The following is a 20071-nucleotide window of genomic DNA, read 5'->3' as shown; positions in this document are numbered from 1 at the left end:
TAAAAGACATCATAGCTATAGTCTATGCTTATACTTAAGTCACGCTTTTCAAAACGCTGTTCAAAATCCCATGCTTCCGTGAGATTCGTATCCAATCTAAAACACTGTGCTGTGTATTCCACATGGGTACTCAGAACACGTGTGAAGGCTGTCGTGACAAATTAAACGTCTTCCTATGTGACATACATGGAGGCACACTTGACTAAGTTGGTTCTAGTCAGCAAGTAGGGACTGAACTCTGTTCTTCTAAGGGAACTGCAGGGCATGACAACGCAACCATCCAGGGGTTCCCGAGAAGGAAAGCGGCGCCCTGGGACTCTCCCTGAGTCCAGACAGCGGTGACTCGCACCGCAGTCGATGGGAACCGGGATGAGCGACTGTGGGCTGAGCCCGTGAGGCCGGTGCTCTGAACACGCTGAGATCGGAGACGAGTCGTCAGTGCTATAGTTTGGTTGTACATCTTCACAACATCAATTCACACACCTTTTTATTTCCTTTAGCGCACAAAATTAATTTACTCATAAAAGTAACATCCACTTACAGAACGCTAATGAAAATTGATTTTCAAAATTTAAAAATAAATAATAGCACTATTTTGTAATTCTTATTTTACCATGAAATAAAGCTTTTTGGCACATAATGTTCTATTACAATGGAAAGTTAACTCAGTTTGCTTTACTTTTTCATACCAGAAATCAGCATACATGCTATCAGCTTTGGAAAAGCGATTTGGTGACAAGAACGACTGGAAAATAGAATCATTGGAAAAAAAAGGGGGGATCTGGCGCCATCTAGTGAGTGGTAATGGTAATGCAACCATCGGTATCAGCTATTAAGTTAGGTAGCATGATCATTTATTTCCAAGTCAACAGGCACACACGTGGTCAAGGCCTGAAAGTTACATGCAAAAATGAGAACTACTACTGTACTAGGACTGAGGAATAATGGATTTTTTCTTTAAATGCTGTCCTACCTTTTAAAGGAAAATAAATCAAGTAGGCAGTTAAAAATGATTACTGAACATGACAAATACTGAAGAGAGGAAGACTTTGGCCAATTAAGCAAATGCAAAGCTCCGTGATTAAGAGCCAGTCAGACAGGGTCTCTCACTCCTGGGGAAGCTGGTGGAAGGTGGTATTTATGGTGGGCCAGAATCGAGGACTTAACTTTTTTCCTACTATTTACACAAAGAGCTGGTTTATGTGGAAGAAGTGCCATAAAGTGGCACTTCAGAGCTATAATGCTAATGAACGCTCACACTGACTGTCATGGAGGTACAACGCACAGAAGGGCTTTTTGATCAGCAAACTAGAGTTAATTTGTTTGGTTGAGTTTACTTAAACAGACCTCATACCAACAGTGCTGAGAGCATTTTTTTGCGAGAGCTGGGTCATACATAGTACCAGTCTCGGAGAGGTAGACTTCCTGCAACATTTTCACGGACGGGCAAGTTTATTTATTTATTTTTCTATTATTATTATTATAATTAGGTAGTAGCTTTTGAGAATGTCACTTTCCTATAAGGCCAGGGTGCCCTGAGGACTAGAACATGCCTAAGACACATTTGTGGTTGCCCTTTCCTCGCTAAAATTTGTTACAGTCTGTGACTTGTTTCTTGGCTGTCCCTCAAGAGGGCAGGGGCCCCGTCTGTTCTGTCCATTACCGTACACCCAGCGTGTAGTGATGCCTGGCGCACGTAAGTGCTCAATGAGGGTCGGTTAGCTGAGTGAGTGAAATGAACAAATGAATCTCATACAGTCCAACTGACCTAGGAGAAAAATCAGAAAGGGGCGGGGGGGAAACCCACCCTCAAAGCAAAAAAAAAAAAAAAAGGGACACCTGTAATAGCACGAAGAAACAAAAAAACACCCTCACAAAAGCGAAGACAATTATAGAAGGGGAGAGAGGCAAGCAACAGGGGCAGACCCGGCGCCCACAGAGCCGCCACCATTCAGCAACTGACAACACCCGGAAGATGTCCAGTCAACGTTACTAGAAAACAAAGCGTCCCCCGGAAGACGCATTTACAAGGAAGCTGATGAAAACCCTGTCACTACGTCGAGATGTAGCAGGAGCCTCGTGTTTGGCTGTTTCAAGGCGGAGAAGACTCTGCCGAATACACCAGGTGGACGTCGAGAGCCCCGTAGAGGGAGCGCAGCGCACTGAGGACTTTTTCCTGAATGCTGTCAACTTGCTCAGAAGGACAGTAATCATCCAGACTCGACCTGGAACCAATGAGAGAAATTAAAAAAAAAATACACACAAATAGGATGAAGTCATACTGTGCAGCGAGGAAAAGCCCGTATGTGTTGATGTCAATTAACATTGAAATGCAAGTTGCTGGACTTGGGAATAGTAATAGTTACAAGCTGCTACATGTTTGCTCCTATCGGGCACATGACATGAAAGATGTACTTTAATGTCCTCAGCCACTGTACTGAATAGGTGCATTTACCTTCCCCTTAGAGCTGGGGTGTCAAACTCATTTTCACCAGGGGCCACATCAGCCTAGTGGTTGCCTTCAAAGGGAAATTTGTAATGTTAGGAATGTAACTTTAGGACTGTATAAATGTAACTACTTCCTTAACTGCTGAGCGAGAGCTCAGCGCGGCCGCTGGGTAGAAACAAGGTGCCTGGCCAGACAGAACAAGGCGGAGGGCTGGATTTGGCCCGTTGAAAGGACCCTGGGACAGAGAAAGGCCGCCCTGCACGGGTCACACAGCTGGAGCCAATGAACGGCACGGGGGCGGGGGTGGGGGGCAGGACTGGAGGCCACAGGGCCTATGTGCAGAGCCCCAGTGCTCGGTAACCAGTGCTCAGTGCAGAGATGCTGCTCGAAAGGGACACGCTGCTGGGGAATCCTGGGGCTTATTTATTACCTTAGTGACTGGGCATCCTTCTCCTTCTTTTTAAAAAAACATTTTATTCATTTATTTATTTTAGAGTGAGGGGAAGGGAGGGACAAAGAAACGGGGAAAAACATCAATCGGTTGCCTCTTGCATGCCCCCCAACCAGGGACCTGGCCTGCAGCCCCGGCGTGTGCCCTGACTGGGAATCAAACTGGTGACCTTTTGGTGTGCCGGAGGGTGCCCCACCCACATAGCCACACCAGCCAGGGCTCCTCATTGTTTTGTGTGTACATTAGGGCTAGAAATTATGATGGTGGAGGCCTTCCAACTGATAGAAGGGCCCCACTTATGAAAACAATGTCAACTGCACAAATGTGCAGGACCGTCCGGGATCAAGAAACATGAGGACAAGCTGGCGTAGGGATCAAGTTCCTAGGCGGTAAGTATTGAGAAAAGAGCTAAGTGGGATGGGACAGAAATCGGCCTTTTGGGAAGTCTTTGTAGTACCACCAAGTACAACATGAATGGCCAGGCAGTTACAGTGTCACGGTCAATGACAGCTGGAGTGAAGTCTGAATGACTGGAGCAGTGTCTCCTGGTTTGAAATGGGGCGAGGAAGCCATTCAGAGGGACGAGGAAGAGTGGCATGGAGATTTTCAGACAGAAACGGGGTAGTAATACAGTCTCCTCCCCGTCACAAGTATTTTAGAACTAAAGAAATAATCTTTAAGACCTCCAGGAAACTCATTCCACTCTCTGATGACTAGGTTATTTTGAGGCTCCGTATACACATTTAACACATAATAAATGATAGAGGACAATTTTAAATCACTGTCCAAAATATACATATGGGTAAACACCTACTTTAAGGAAGTATCATATAGAAAAGATTAATTTATGACATATAAGAGGCACTTAAATGCTATCTGCGTTGGTAACTGTTTCATGTAGTGATTCTTTGTAAAGGTGCAAGTCTAATGTGGCAATTTAATACACACTGCTTTTACCAACTACTTTCATTTCTCCTTTCTGTTACGGTGACACTGTTGCATGGATATACCTATATAAACATACATTTAAATTATGTGTATAAGTATGTTATTGCTATAAACCAAGACTGAGTGTTTGTGTACATTCACTCTCCGCTGAAATTCGCATGTTGGCCCCCAGTCCCTAGTGTGGTGGGATCCGGAGGTGAGAGGCCTTTGGGAGGTGATTCGGTCACGAGGGAGGCTCCTCCTAGGTGGGGCTTAGTGCCTTCACACAGAGGCCCCGGAGCGCTGATTCACCTTCTGCCGCCACGTGGGGCTGCAGGAAGAAGGCAGTTGTCTGGGAACCAGGACTTCCCAGCCCCCAGGACTGTGAGAAACTTCTGCTGTTGTCCATAAGCAACAGATCTACGGCACTTTCGTTACTGCAGCCCGAATGGACTACGACAATTATATTAACTATATATTATGTATAATATGTATATATTTTTACATTATGTGTGTATGTAGGCTAGATTATCTAGGAATTTTGTTTTAGGATGGTAAAAGATGTTACAAAATGCTTGTCACAAAAATATAAATATTATTTGAGCATTTAAAGCACTTAGTCTAGACTCTAACAGTATAGAAAACCAGCCCAAAGATTAACACAGAAAAGAAGGATGTATTAAATTGTAACTATACATATAGTATGTTTAAATTTAATACATGGCAGCAGCTAAATATTCCTCTGTAGGACACAGAAATGGGAATTCTTGTGTTTATCTGAATAAACATCACCATCTTCAAAGACAAGATAACATGCTGTCTGCCAACCATTACTCACTGTAAAGGGAAAATACAACACCTGAGATCTGAGCTGAGAGGGTAAAAAATGGATAAGAATCACTGTATTAGTAATCATCAGATTAATCTACGGAGATTGTATTCATTTCCTACTGGTCTATAACAAACTGTCACAAACTTAGAGGCGTAAAGCAACACAAATTTATTACCTTACAGTTCTGCTGGAGGTCAGAAGTCCTAAAACAAAGGTGCCGGCAGGACGCACCTGCCTCTCTAGGCTCTGGGAGAGAATGTGTCTCTTTGTCTTTCCGGCTTCTACAGGCTGCCTGCATCCACTCCTTAGCTCACGGGCCCATCGTCCACCCTCAAAGACAATGTCCCAGCACCTTCCAGTCTCTCGGTTTCTGACCTCCCTGCCTTCCCTACAAGGACCCCCATGATTATATTGGACCAGCCCAGAAAATCCAGGATGACTTCCTCATTTTAAGAACCTTGAGCTAATCAACATCTGTGAAGCCCCTTTTGCCATGTAAGTCAACATATTCACAAGTTTCTATGATTAGGACGTGGACCTCTTCGACAGGCCATTATTCAGGCTACCACTTACCTTGCAATTGTCACAAGAGTAGGCTTTGGTAAATTTTTCAGTAAATAGTATACAGACTGAATGAGATACTCAATCTCTTGTTCTGTGCTGACATGGTGAGGAAGTTCTGAATAGTCACAGGTTAGACCGGCCTGGTGAACCTGACGTGAGACAATGAAAAATCACGGTGTAAGGCGTCGCGTTGTTTTTAGAAGATTCTTTAACCATTTAACGACCTTGCTGACAAATCTAGTTTTTTTGAGGTGAGGTTATTTTTTCCTTAATAATTTCCGTGCCATAGAAGTTATCTACTCCATCAAGTTTGGAAGGACTGACCCACACAATGGTGTGGGCCTGAGGCCTTTTCTAGAAGTAATTCTTTAACTACTTTTTAAATTTATTTAATGATTACGGATTCATTCAGTTTCTGTCTTTACTTGAATTTGACAATTCATGTTTTCTAGCAAATTATCCATTTTACCTAGAGTCTAAAAGCTCATATAAAACTACAGATAATATTTTCACCTTATCTTCTGTTCCAGCATACTACTTTTATCTTCCCTCTAGATACACGCACTCAGTACTACATTCAAAGCTTCAAGAGGATGCACGGGAAAGCCTTCCTCCAGTCTTACTTAACTGTTACCAGTTTCTCGAGTACCCTCTGTGTACAGGCACATACTGCTGACACCTGTGCATGTGCTGTAACTGTAAAGGACCAACACTAAATCAATATGCCTGGAAGCTGGAAATACAAGCCGACATTTTGCAGCTTCTGCTTTAAAGTTCTGAAAACTGGGTCTCAAACGTGTCACAGTTTTGCCTTGTGTACAAGAATGCAAGGCATGGACAAAACACTAATCTGCTATTTTGTTGGAGGCTCTGGATTAACATCGAAGACTTAATGCATTGCAGTATTGTAAATGACAGACTATGCAGAATGTCTTCTACTCAAACGGCTGCGCTGAAGCACCAAGTGTCCTAACCCTGCAGCTGGAGGCAGGCCATATTTAATCACGTGATCTGCGCCTGCCCCCCCCCCCCCCATGACATCCCTTCTCTCGGCACGTACAACCCTCCCGACCACCAGAAAGTCCAATGTCACGGAGCAATTAAAGTAGACTTGCTGAAGACATTCACTAATGTCATGTGCGTTCAAAGCATTTTGAAACCCTACGTGTCTTCTAACTCTTTCATTTTTTTAAAAGTTTTTCTTTCTTTCTTTCTTTTTAGATTTTATTTATTTATTTTCAGAGAGGGAAGGGAGGGAGAAAGAGAGAGAGAAAGAGAAACATCAATGTGTGGTTGCTGGGGGTCATGGCCTGCAACCCAGGCATGTACCCTGACTGAGAATTGAACCTGTGACACTAACTCTTTCATTTTTAATACCCGCTGTGTAAAAGGAGGGTGACTATGTATGGTTGTCTCACTGTTATGCTGTACAAAACAATACTAAATGTAAAAAATAAAAATTAAATAAAAAAGAACAGTGAGTCTTGGATTAGCTGTGATTTAACTAAAACATTCTTTAGGGGGTATTTTTTATTCTTTTTTTTTAAAGAATTTTTTTAAAAAATATTTTATTTATTTATTTTTTAGAGAGGGAAGGGAGGGAGATAGAGAGAGAGAGAAACATCAATGTGCGGTTGCTGGGGGTTATGGCCTGCAACCCAGGAACGTACGCTGGCTGGGAATCGAACCTGGGACACTTTGGTTCCCAGCCCGCGCTCCATCCACTGAGCTACGCCAGCCAGGGCGGTATTTTTTATTCTTATAAAGTTAGCATTAAATTAATATGTAAACTTCAGTTCAGATGAGGTGATTTGGTTGTATTCCACAACTAAATAAAATATTAAAGCTAAAACACACTTGGCTGAAGCACAAGAAGCACTAGAAGTAAAGGAGACACTCAAGGCTTGGGGGTCGTAGCTCTGGCACAAAATCTGAGAGAGAAAGGGCACGTGAATTTCAAATGGGAAAACTCGTGCTTCGAAGACTGCAGAATGATAGAAAAATAAAGAGATTATCACCAATGGTGTTCTCTTTTGCTGCTGCACTCAGATCACTGTTGGCACCGTCGGGTAATGCAGCTGATACCATTGAAATGCACTCACCAGAGTGCCTCCTCGTGTCTCTCTGGTTCGTGTTTTTAATCAGAGAAGTTTACATGGTGTGGAAAGAAAGAGGTAAACATAAATAGAAAGAAAGAAAGAAAGAAAGAAAAAAAAGAAAGAAAGAAAGAAAAAACTAACTTTAGAAATTGTATTCTTCTTTGGGAAGAAGAGAGCTGACAACAAAGCAAAACAAAACAAAACACAGCACTATTGTTTCACAGATAAAACTGGGAAAAGTACGTTTTTCCTAGAAAACTGAGAAATGTTCCAGCTTCTAAAAGCATGTATTTTTTTCATCACTTAAAAAAATAGTTCATTCACACATGCCAGGAACACGAATAAAGGTGACCTACTTTAACAGAAAGCACACTTCTCTATCCGGAAAAATGCCTTTGAATAGGGTCAATTTTTTACTTCACTATACAATATTTACCATTTCATAGTCTGGCACGTCCATCCGCTTTTTCAAACTCTGTACGAGTGGAACTAGTGATTCCATTCTGGAAAAAAGCCACCCCTCAATTAAACATCACACCACCTCAACCAAAATTACAGTAGCCAATGATATATTACCCTTCAAATTCATCATTAATAGTCTGTGTTGTATGATTATTGGGAAACAAAAAAAAAATAAAGCTGTTCAAATATCATGTTAAAATATTAAGAAAGAAGTATTCCCTGCTGTTTTCTTACCTAAAAAGATTACAGATTGTGTTAAATGTTGAAAATCAGCACCCAAGAACCTGAGATTTTCCTCGTCTCTAAAAATGCAAGTTCTATTATGACCTTAAAAACCATTCTGAAGGGGAAGGGTCAAGTCAAGGAACATCCATGAAGAATCTACGGGTGTGGACAATGGGGCGGGGGCCGACTGTGGGGGAGGGCGTGGGGGGTGAAGGCGGGGGAAAGCTGGGAAAGCAAGGGGGGAAAACTGGGACAAATGTAATTGAACAATAAAAAAAATCATTTTGATCAGCAAGAAAACTAAGTGCTTAAACACAGTTAAAAAAAGATAGTTTCCTGAAGGTTTAAAAAAATTAAGGTCATATTTATTGACATATATACAATTATAATGGAGAAAGTTCTGTACTATTTGATACAACAATGGTGTGTTTAAGGTGTTTAATTTAGGTAAAACTCTTTAGATGCCCTGATTCATCAATAATTCTAGCACTTTAATGCCTTTTCTACCAACACGCACCCATCTGCTAGGAGGGGAGAGAAAACAGCAAAAAGGAGGCAGGAAGTCCCGCCTGTCCCCTCCCGTGACTGCTGTCCAATGGCTGACTCTCACATTTACACTATGGAGAATGATCCCAGCTTGAAAATAAGCTAGTTCGGGTCTTCTGTGCTCCTGGGGACAGAAAGTTCTATTTCAGTTCCCTGGTCTCTTGAGTTTATATAATTTAAAACATTATTTTAGAGAAAAGTAACTGTACTATTTATGTCACTGTCCTTTCAAGCTAGCATTAATACTAGGGCATTCTTCACCCCCTGGCCCCCTCAAATCAAAAGATGATCTCCCTATTTTCAAGGTTGGTCAGCTCTGCGAGGACTGGCCAAACAAATGACCTGATGAAAAACCCAGCTTTCCAATCTTGCTCCCTGATGCCATGGGCAGCTTGAATACAAACTCTTTTACTTGTAGCTGGGCTATCCTTCAAAAGAGGCAGGCTTTGACATTATAATTACCAGTCTGGTAACTTACTTTTCTATTGATAGGTTAATTTTCTTCCTTATTCTACTTAGAACAGGGACTGTCTTACTCATTTTTAATCTTCCACGAAACCTACCACCACATCTTACACACAGTAGGGCCGCTGATGCACAGTGACTAAAAGCACACCCACTTACTATTACATGATTTCGGGTGACTTAACCTCTGTGCTTTAGTTCCCTTACCTATAAAATAGAAGTAATAATAATTAAGCCATAAGACTGTTATAAGAAATAAATGAGATAATGCAAGGAAAAATCTTAGAATTATATCGGGCACATAGAAAATACTCAATAAATGCTAAAGAGTACTAGTAAATTTGTGTTGAAATTTAATGCTGATTTTTAAAAGCAACTTAGTAAATCTAGTAACATGCCTAGGACAGGAATATTGTAGAGATGCAGAGAAATGTTTGAGGGTCTTACCCAGGGTTCGAAGCCCATTTCTGTACAGTTTCCTCATCATCACCATCACACAAATCAGCAAAAGTGGCTTCTAAATCTTCTAACTGGTGAATTCGAGTATCGACACAATCTATCAAATCTTCCTTTAAAGGCACAGAAAAGTCAAGATTATAGTTATTTTTTCAAAACACAAGTGAAACCCCATCACAGTGAAAACTGAAGTTCAATTAGTTAAAACATGACTTTCGAGTACTAATCATGGACTTCCCCAATACACACACACAGCCAGACTCCGGACAGCTGTCTGCGAGCACTCTGTGATAATGTGTTCGGTTACGTGACAAACACACAAAACCCAAAGAAATCAATGAACGATACCTCTGTCGGGTTGGTGTCAGGCTTTTTAAATTGGTAGAGCTCTTGTAAGATTTTGTATTCCTCCTAAACGCAAAACAAAAAAAAATCCATATATTAAGAAAAACATTTTTTTTCAATGATATGTTTTAAGTAAAAAATGGCTGTGACTCAAAACCTTCTTAGTCATTTAAAGATTAGTCTCAGAAAATCAGGCAAAATGTATAATTGAGATTTCACTGTAAATATTATCATTTCTTCAGGGCAACTCCATCTATCTGGGCATGACAGGGAGAGGTCTTTGCTTATTCAGATAAATCACAAGGCTCCAGGTATGCGTACAGAATAAGGATTGTAAAGTACAGCATCATCGTTATAAATCAAATACTGAACTTAGAAACAAGACATTTAATACGAATTCTCCCAGAATAGATCTGGAACAACTTCCTGAATGCTAAGGCGAGCAGCTACATGTGCCCATAAAACGCACCTAGGAATGCTCATTTGGATCATGAATTTATCAGTTTCTTAAATGCAAAATTCCATCTCTGATGATGTGCATTTAAGGTCTGCTGAGGTAGTGTAAGAACCACAGGCCTCCACGATCAGCTACACATAGTCCACGTGTCACCAGGCACCTTATTATTCACTGAAAAATCTGTCTACAGGGGGTCACAGACATAGAGCATCTCTGGAAAGACACCATAAGAAACTGGCCGTAGCGTTTGTTTCTGAGGCAAGAAACTTAGGGGGTGGGGAAAGGAGCGACCTTCTTTCTTGCACACACTTTCTTCTACAATATGACTTTGTTTTTTTCCAGCTACCCATGTACACGTTACCCCAATTAACAAATGCAAAATAATAAAATCTAGAGCAGGGATTGGCAACCTATAGCCTACAGTTTTTTTTGTGTGTGGCCCCTAAGTTATGAGGTACATACAGTTTTAAAGGCTGTGGAAGCACCAGAAGGAAGAATGTAAGACAGAGGCCCCGCTGACCCGCAACAAAGTTGCTGCTCTTCAGCTGTGTGCGGAAAGTTTGCTGGTCCCTGCTCTAGAGAAATGCCATACAATCCTCAAGGTCTATGTTTGAAAAATACCACATTTACCTGCGTGAATATTTCTTTGAAGGGGTTCTTGACTGAAAAAAAATCTAAGTCAATATCTAAAACAAATGCATCCCCTTTCTTCAAAACTTCCAGGATCTCTCCCGTGCTGACTGCACTCTGGCATTCTTGGCTTTCAGGAGAACATGAACATGAAGGTTCTAGGCCAGTCCGGACCCTTCTCTGTGTCACCGTGTCCTTTTCCAATCCTTCCGAATAAGAGTCACAGTTAGTGGAGGCAGTGCTTTCTTTGTCCTCCAGTGCTAGCTTTGGTTTCTTAGCAGAAGACACTGCATCGTTTTCTTCTTGACTGTTACAGAGTTTATATGGCTTTACCATAATTACATCCAACTGTAAAGGTTTTTGATTCTCTAGCTGGTCTTCAGTTACATAAAGACCGTCACTTAGGAAGTAATGATCTGTACTTGTAACCCTGGATCAGAGGAGAAAACTATTTTAAAGATGAGTGGACCAGTTAGCTGACATTTCACACAGCATTTCACAGCACTGCAGAATTATAAAGAAGATGTTGGGCGAAAACGGGGAGCTGTCTCTAATATTTGCACTTCCTGTTTTTCTGTAGAAATAGCATTTCCCGAGTGTCTGGCTGGGCACCCAACTGCCCGAAGTCACAGTCTGTCTCGCAGCTGGGTGTGGCCGCTTGACTGAGGTTGCGCCTGGCTCTCCCCTCCCCACCGACCGGCAGATGACAAGCCCACCTTGGGCTATGAGGACAAAGGCGACATTCTAGAGGTGATGGGGCAGAAAAGATCGGAGAAACTGGGGTGTGCCCAACTACAGAACTGCCCGGGACTCTATGGGGTGAACTCTAATACGAGAAAGAAAGAGGCAATCCTGTTTGAGCCGGTGCTTTGGCTTTCCCTTACACTAGCTGGAACTTCACCTCCCCAAATCGCTGAGGACAAAAATTACACCTGGAAATGATTCCTCTTAATAGAAGCTCCCTCCGATGTATCTCAAAGCTTCATTATACTTTATATGATCATAATATTTTAATATAAAAAACTTTAAAAAAACCTCATACATGTGCAGAACATATTTCCCAAGTTGCAGATTGCTGATTTTAGACACGTCGGCATGATCTCAGCTGTTCAGCTGTATTATGCCTTGGTAGGTGCTATGAACAGTGAAACCAAATGCTCCTTCTACAGGCAGGCTCTACCCAAATAAAATAATGGTTAACATTTATTACCTACCTGCTCCAACATACAGTCTTACATTTAAAAAGATAGAGTTTCCCCGCCAAAGACTGGGGAAGATGACACAATAAAACTAATGTCCAGGCTCATTAAAAACCGTACCATCCTAAGAAGGACAAAGGCTATACCCCTTAACCTAAATCTGTGTTCTTCTTTAATAATGGAGATTTTACTTTGTTCTTATCAATTCAAGTATTTCAGACTACGTACCTACATGTATGTCTCTTCCATAAATTTCTACCTGCAGGGTTAAAATCACGAGATAATAAAAATCTTCCTAATATTATTATACACACTGAGTTTCAAATGTCTGTTTCAGGTTGCTCGAAATTATTTGATTTTGCAGAAACCTGTTACAGGTTAAAGTAACACTGAAGTACTCAATAAAAATTCTGCCACTCTTTCACATATACCAGTATTATGTATAATATCTACTGTCTGAGGAACTCTATTTATTTAGTATTATATTCTCAATAAATAAAATTTCATGTATATACTATAAAGTGACTTGTGTAATTGATAATATACAAGAAAAGTTAATTGTATTATTAAGGGTAAGTCAGAAGTAAAAAGTATCATATTCAAAGAGAACGATTATTTCATTTTCAATATGTTACCATTTAATCCCTATATCCTTCAGGTTATAGAAAGTTATAGTTCCACTGCTTAAAACATTCATTCCCTCACAGGAGAATTCAGAAGATACACAAAACACTGGTTCCATGGCTTTTACTACGAAAATAGTTGTACATGTCACCCAAGCCAGAGAACTCTGTAATTTAATTTAGATCAATTATCTAAAGCTAATCATATTAATAAAATTAAAACCCCAAATGTGCCCTGGCTGGCGTAGCTCAGTGGATTGAGCTCGGGCTGTGAACCAAAGCATCGCAGGTTTGATTCCCAGTCAGGGCACATGTCTGGGTTGCAGGCCACAGCCCCCAGCAACTGCACATTGATGTTTCTCTCTCTGTCTTTCTCCCTCCATTCCCTCTCTAAAAATAAATAAATAAAATCTAAAAAACAAAAAACAAAAAACAAACCCAAATCTACTTGCTAGCCATTGGATTTATAAAAAAAAGTGTTATTTTTGCTTTTTCACTGCTAATTTCTCCATTCAGCAAACCATAGTTATATTGGAAGGAAATAGTAAATGTATCATTAAATATATAAATCTAAAAAGCACTTCAGTGATTTAATGGAGTTAGTCATCAGTGGAGCAAGAATTCCAGAAGATGAAGACCACATTATTAAAAAACAAACTGGGCCAACACCAGAGTATAACTGGTGTGTGGAGCAGTTTAAGAAACTTGAAAACTTGTTCCTGATGTTTTGAGAACTCTTTTTCAAAGAGCTGAGGCTCAGTCCGACTCTGTATGTGTGGAGAGACACATGTGAGTTGTTACAGGAATCCAAAATAGGACAGAAGCAGCATCCAACCTGCCTCATACTCCGGAGTATGAGGAAGTTACCTGATGGTGGTGGTGGATGTGTCCTTGCCCACTAAAAAGCGATGTCTGCCCTCTCTGATTTGCTGAGCCCATGTGGGATGAAGCCATATCACGTGAGAAAAATGGCCAGCATAAACTGCAGGCATGATCCAATTCTCAATACTTAACTCTCTGGAGAGGAAATAAAGAGGAAGAATACAAACTATTAGTGAGTGATTTTTCCCCCCAAATGCATTCACAGTAATATTTTAAGACAGCAGGTCACAAAGTGGGGTCTGAGGGACCAGCTGGAAGGTGCCTGAGGTACTTCCTGTGACCACCAGTTAAAAGCAATTTCCCCCAAACACTAAGGCGCCGTTTTCCTCTTCCCTGGTACCGACATTTGCACGAGGCGTACAAGGCATGGTGGGTCGGTGTCGTGAGATTAATCAAGGCGATGGTGCCAAACTCTACTGGGGTCACTGTGTTCTCCACGACGAAGCACTAACCCTCCCCAAACCCAGTTGCACGTACAAATGTCCTTCGTGATGAAACCTTGATCTTGAGTGTACATTCTAAAGTATTCTGTGTGAGAATACTTGAAGCGGTAAAGCGAGAAGTGTACAGAACGTACTTCTGCTACATACATTGAAGTCTCGAGGAAAAGCACTTGTGGTTGAATTGCAAGCAAAACACCATTTTTCTTGAAAGGCTGATGATAAAGCATGGTTATTCAGACTTGAATATGAATTGTTGGATTCTATGGTCTAAGCTTTAAGAAACAACCACTTGTCAAGTGTTAGTGTAGTATTAAAGAATATTCACAATTATCTGAAAAGGCTATAAAAATTCTCTTGCTGAGTTTTTTTCATATACTTTCACCAAAACAACATATGGTGTCTGAATAAATGCAGAAGTAGATATAAGAATCTTCTACAGAGGCAAATATTAAAGAGATTTATAAAAATTTAAGCATTGTTATTCTTTTCACTATTTTTTGCTTTAGAAAATACATTTGTTTTTCATAAAAATATCTTATTTATGCCAACATATAAAGGTCTATTGTTATTTTGAAGTGAATTAATGTTTTAAATACTTCTCAGTTTTAATTTCAAATATGGTAAATATTGATAGATAAAACCCACATTAAAGAAAATGCTCAATAATTTTTAAGGGTATTCAGGAATCCTGAGACTAAAAAGTCTAATAACTAGTATCCTATGACTAACTGTATAGTCTGCATATCTGCTTTATAATTACCTTCAATTTCTGAAACATAAAACCTCTAAATACAAAACAGTGAGGACAATGGCAGACCTACCACGTTTTTTTAAAGAAACCAGTGGTGTGAATTGGGGTTTCGGAAAAAGTCAAATGTAATTGATTCAGACAAGCACCTTTCCCTTTTTTAAAAAAGTATTTTATTGATTATGCTGTAACAGTTGTCCCAATTTTCCCCTCTGTCCCCCTCCACCCAGCACCTCCATTCCCTCCAGCAATCTCCCCTCCTTAGTTCACGTGCATGAGTCATGCACGGAAGTTCTTTGGCTTCTCCATTTCCTCTACTATTCTTAACCTCCCCCTGTCCATTTTGTGCCTACCAATTTGTGCTTCTTAATCCTTGTACCTTTTGCCCCGTTTTCTTCCTTCCCCCTCCCCACTGATAACACTCCAAATGATCTGCGTATCTATGATTCTGTTCCTGTTCTGCTTGTTTGCTTAGTTTGTTGTTTAGAGTTAATTATTAATAGTTGTGAATTTATTGCCATTTTAATATTCATCATTTTGATCTTTTTCTTGTATCATTCCCTTTAGCATTTCATATAATAATGGCTTGGTGATGATGAACTCCTTTAGCTGTACCTTGTCTGGGAAACACTTTATCCGACCTTCCATACTAAATGATAGCTTTGCTGGACAGAATAATCTTGTTGTAGGTCCTTGCATCACCTTGAATACTTCTTGCCAGTCTCTTTTGGCCTGCAAAGTTTCTTTTGAAAAATCAGTTGACAGTCTTATGGGAACTCCTTTGTAGGTAACTCTCTGCTTTCCTCTTGCTGCTTTTAAGATTCTCTCTTTATCATTCATCTCTGACATTTTAATTATGATGTGTCTGGGTGTGGTCCTCTTTGGGTCCAACTTGTTTGGGATTCTCTGTGCTTCCTGGACTTGTATGTCTATTTCCTTCATAAAGTTAGGTTTTCTTTCGTTATTTTTTCAAGTAAGTTTTCAGTTTCTTGCTCTTCCTCTTCTCTTCTGGCATCCGTAAGATTCGGATGTTGTTACATTTAAAGATGTCCCAGAGGCTCCTTAGCCTATTCTTGTTTTTTTGAATTCTTTTTTCTTCCTTGTGTTGTTCCAAATTGTTGATTTAATTCTCATTTTCATCCCCTCCATTGTTGGTTCCCTGTAGATTTTTCTTTACTTCACTCAATGTGACCTTTATTTCTGCCTGGTTCTTTTTTCTGCTGTTACCCAATGAGTTCCTGGAGCACCCTGATAACAAGTATTTTGAACTCTGCATCTAATAGGTTGCTTATCTCCATTTTGTTTAGTTCTTTTTCTGGTGTTCTGTTCTGTTCTTTCATGTGGGCCATGTTTCTTTGTCTCATTTTGGCAGCCTCCCTGTGTTTGCTTCTATGTGTTGGGTAGAGCTGCTTTGACTCCCTATCTTAGTACCATGGCCTACTGTAGAAAAGCGCACCTGTTAAGTCGTATGGGGTAGAGCCTTAGGTAATCTCCAGAATGGGGCAACCCATGTCATCACTGTTGCTGTTTGTGGGGAGGGCTCACAGATGGGACAAGAGGGCTTGGAGAGAGGTCACTGCCTGGCCTCTGGAGTTTGGCTTCGGAGGAAGCTGTCTCTTGGCACTCGCCCTGATGCCAGTCCCTTCTTTCTCCCCGTATGCCACTTGTGTCCTTTCAGGTGTTGCCCTGGTGCTAAATCCCAGCGGGTGTGAGTCTGCTGAGTCCTAAGTCTGTTGTGGGCCCTTTAAGAGGAGTCTCTTGATAATCCTACAGTTTCTTTGGCCACCACAACCCCCACTGGTTCTACAGCAAGAAGTTATGGGGACTTATCTTCTTGGCACTTGAACCCTGGGCTGGGTGGTCTATTCTGGGGCTGGGGTCCCTCCTTCCTCAGGTATCCGTCTTAATTTTTATCCACAACATGTGGATGCAAGACCACTCATTCTGTGTTTCTACACCTCTCTGTGAATCTCTACTCCTTCCACCCATCTGGATGAATATTGCTTCTTTACATCTTGGTGTTAGACGTCCATACAGCTTAATTTTCTGACAATTCTGGGTGATATTTGTTTTGTAGTCTGGTTGTAATTTTTGCTGTAGTCGTGTGAGGAGTTGAGGTGTGTTTACCTGTGCCTCCATCTTGACCAGAAGTCCCTATCCAAGCATCTCTCTCTCTCTTTTTAAAAGATTTTATTTATTTATTTTTAGAGAGAAGGGAAGGGAGGGAGAGAGGGAGAGAAACATCAATATGTGGTTGCCTCTCATGTGTCCCCTACTGGGGACCTGGCCTGCAACCCAGGCATATGTCTTAACTGGGAATTGAACTGATGACCCTTTGCTCCGCAGGTCTGTGCTCAGTCCACTGAGCTACACCAGCCAGAGCCAAGTGTCTCTCTTTTAATTTTATATTAAAACAGAATTACTGCTATGTAACTTTTTATATTGTACAAGTGGGCTACATTTTAACAAATATGTACATAAAGAGAAAGAGACAATTTCAGGGAACTTTCTTACAGAAGAGAGGCTAGTAAGTCATTATTTACAGATACTTTAGGTATGACCCGTCCTGAAGAATAGAGTACAAACTATCAAGTTCACTTCCATCTCTATGATTCTATGTAACTGATAGTCAGTAGGATTTGACACCTGAAAATAAACAAATTGGGAGGTTGGAAAAACTCAATATTGGAAGGAGAGATATACAAATTAAATGACCGAACTATGTGTTTAAGACACATATTTTTAAAAAGATTTTATTTATTTTTTAGGGAGGGAGAAAGAGAAAGAAACATCAATGTGCAAGAGATACATCAATTGGTTGCCTCTCACATGTCCCCAAATGGGGACCTGGCCCACAGCCCAGGCATGTGCCCTGACCTGGAATCAAACCGGCAACCTCTTTGGTGACCAGAGACCTGGCACAGGCCAGCGGTCAATTCATGGAGCCACACCAGTCAGGGCTAAGACACATTTTTGTGTGTGTGTGCTCTAATACTCAGACTTTTAAAGCAGAAAAGAAGGGAGAACTTTTCAAGTTTCTTCTAAAATACTTGTAAAATTCTGTATTTTAAAGCAGAGGTTGGCAATCATTGACTAGGCCACTCGTTTTCTGTAAATAAAATTTTATTGTAACAAAACCACAGCCATTTGTTTACACAGTGTCTATGGTTGCTTTCACACTACAAGGGCAGCGATAAGTAGTTGCAACAGAGACCATATGACCAACTTAGCCTACAATATCTACTACCTGGCTCTTTTAGAAACAGTCTGTCAAGACTTGCTTTAAATAACATAAAAGAGGCAAACAAAACCAACTCATGAGCTTAGCACAGTCTATTTCCCTTAATCACTTATCATCCGCAAACTGTGTTTCAAGCATGTATAAGATCATTAACAAAATCATGTATTACCTGAAAAGAGTCTCCTTGTCAAACACAGTGTCCGCTGGCATATTCACAGGAATAAGGAGGTCTGGATGTGAGTCAAAATGCATAAAAGTTACATTGCTGTCAGGAAGGTGTTTTGAACCGATGGCTCGGTATATAAAAGGCAGAACCTGGAAAAGACGTAGGCGCGTGTTCAGAACTGGCACTGAAGCCATGAGCTTACACTTAAGCGCAGACTGAAAAACAATGCTAAATGCGATTGCACGTAATCTGAAGCACACGAAACTATTAACTAGCGGGTAAATATATGTAGGGAAGAGTGTTCATTGGCGATCATTCAGATAATGTCCTCAAGCTTTATTTTTTCCCTCAGAACTTCCAACTTGCACCTCCAAAGGCTTTAACCAGCATCTTTTGCTGCCACAATGGACTCACAAAATGTGAGGAAACAGACAAGGACTGAAAAAACCTGCCAGTTAATACACACACTAACTTGTGTTCAAGCTACCCTGGGTCTTCTGGCCCTTTCCATACTATAGGAAGGGCCTATAGGTGCTATAGGAAGGTGTGGTTGGGCTAGGAGGTCTGTAGGGCTTTGTCCTGTTACAGCTCTATAGTTCTAGGTTTAATACTGAAATTGATTAAGCAAAGAAAAAAAAAAAACCTCACAGACACATACAAGGGTATGGTGATTACCAGAGGGAAAGGGGGTTGGAGGAAGGTAGAAGACAGTGAAGAGAGGATTAGTGATGACGGAAGAAGACTTGACTTGGGGTGGTTAACATACAATACAATATGCAGATGATGTATTATAGAGATGCACACCTGGAACCTATATAATTTTATTAACCAGTGTCACCCGAATAAAGTCAATAAAAAACACAATGAGTTGTCAAAAAAAAGACTGACTTTGAAAGCACAGTCTAATCCACACTCACTCCTTCTCTCATGCTGATACACACTATGTCTCGGTCTGCAGAAGCCCAACTTCCTTCCTCTCAACTGTCTCCTTCCATAAACCTGGAATCACTCTTTTCCTCTTTCCTATCCGGAGAACTCCCAAGGTGCATTAGTGCTACTTAAAAAACAAAAAAACAAAAACAAAACGGTATCCGATCCATGGCTCTGCCTTGTAGACTTCCAGAAGTCTGCATTCAGGCCTTCTTTTCGCTACTCTAACATAGCACTGCCATAAAAATAGCAAATATCTTTAGCGTCTAGAAACGCGGGGCGCCGTATTTAAAAAAACCTATGTGCACAATATCCACACAATAATACTAATGGCCCTAAAATTGTCTCTATGTCAAATATGACAATCCGCATTTTTTTTCTTTTTTGGACAATCCACATTCTTAACCAAGTATCCCACCTACACAGCAGGCCTGTGCTGGAGATGCCGGAGAGGGCAGGAAGCCTGAACTAAGGTGCAGGTTAAGGATTCGGGGATCTGCAGTCAGATTGCGCACTGGCCGGAAGCAGAGTAAGCGCCCCATAAACGCCAGTGCCTATTCTTCCAAGTTCGCTTCCAACGTAGTGTTGGTGTTTCCCCCCATTCAATGCAACTCGCGCAAGTAAGCAATTTTGGTTCTCTCTGGCCTCCCAGGCCGAGGCTCCACCGCTGCCCGCTCACCTCCTGATGATCCTCCACCACCCACACCGGGAGCTCGGGGTAGCGCCGGAGGCGAGCGCGTTCTCCTGCGGAGTCGCTCATGCTGCGGAGCTCCGCCGTCTCTCAGTGAGCCAGAGACACTGGACGAAGACCCGCTAAGGACGGAGCACAGTCCCACCACCCGCCCCGAGTAGAACCGCGCGCTCACCCGGTTGCGGTTCCGGATTGGAGGACAAAGAGGGCAGGGGGCGGACTTCGGAGGGCCTAGTGAGG

At 41.3% G+C, this 20071-nt stretch overlaps 1 protein-coding gene across 1 annotated transcript; it reads right to left on the bottom strand.

The window, feature by feature from the left end:
- Positions 1-482: 482 nt before the first annotated feature.
- Positions 483-19993, bottom strand: CUNH5orf22 (chromosome unknown C5orf22 homolog). The gene is made up of 9 exons (XM_045848414.1): positions 19820-19993; positions 18214-18359; positions 13598-13747; positions 10909-11338; positions 9825-9887; positions 9468-9589; positions 7759-7825; positions 5233-5372; positions 483-2225 (listed from the first exon to the last, which is right to left on the bottom strand). The coding sequence occupies exons 1-9, from the start codon at positions 19898-19900 to the stop codon at positions 2093-2095; spliced, it is 1332 nt and encodes a 443-aa protein (XP_045704370.1). The 5' UTR covers positions 19901-19993; the 3' UTR covers positions 483-2092.
- Between the last annotated feature and the right edge of the window lie 78 nt (positions 19994-20071).

The sequence above is a fragment of the Phyllostomus hastatus genome, unplaced genomic scaffold (genome assembly GCF_019186645.2).
Source record: "Phyllostomus hastatus isolate PE091 unplaced genomic scaffold, TTU_PhHast_1.1 phas_contig_58, whole genome shotgun sequence".
Classification (NCBI taxonomy): Eukaryota; Metazoa; Chordata; class Mammalia; order Chiroptera; family Phyllostomidae; genus Phyllostomus; species Phyllostomus hastatus.
The sequence above is the reverse complement of the archived record's forward strand: the minus strand, read 5'-3'. Positions and strand labels throughout refer to the sequence as shown.

Coding starts and splice junctions, on each gene's coding strand:
- CUNH5orf22 (XM_045848414.1), bottom strand. CDS start 19,900: ATGAGCGACTCCGCAGGAGAACGCGCTCGCCTCCGGCGCTACCCCGAG. Junction 11,339..13,597: donor ACATCCACCACCACCATCAG/GTAACTTCCTCA, acceptor CCTCTGATCCAG/GGTTACAAGTACAGATCATT. Junction 9,888..10,908: donor TCAAAGAAATATTCACGCAG/GTAAATGTGGTA, acceptor TTTTGCGTTTAG/GAGGAATACAAAATCTTACA.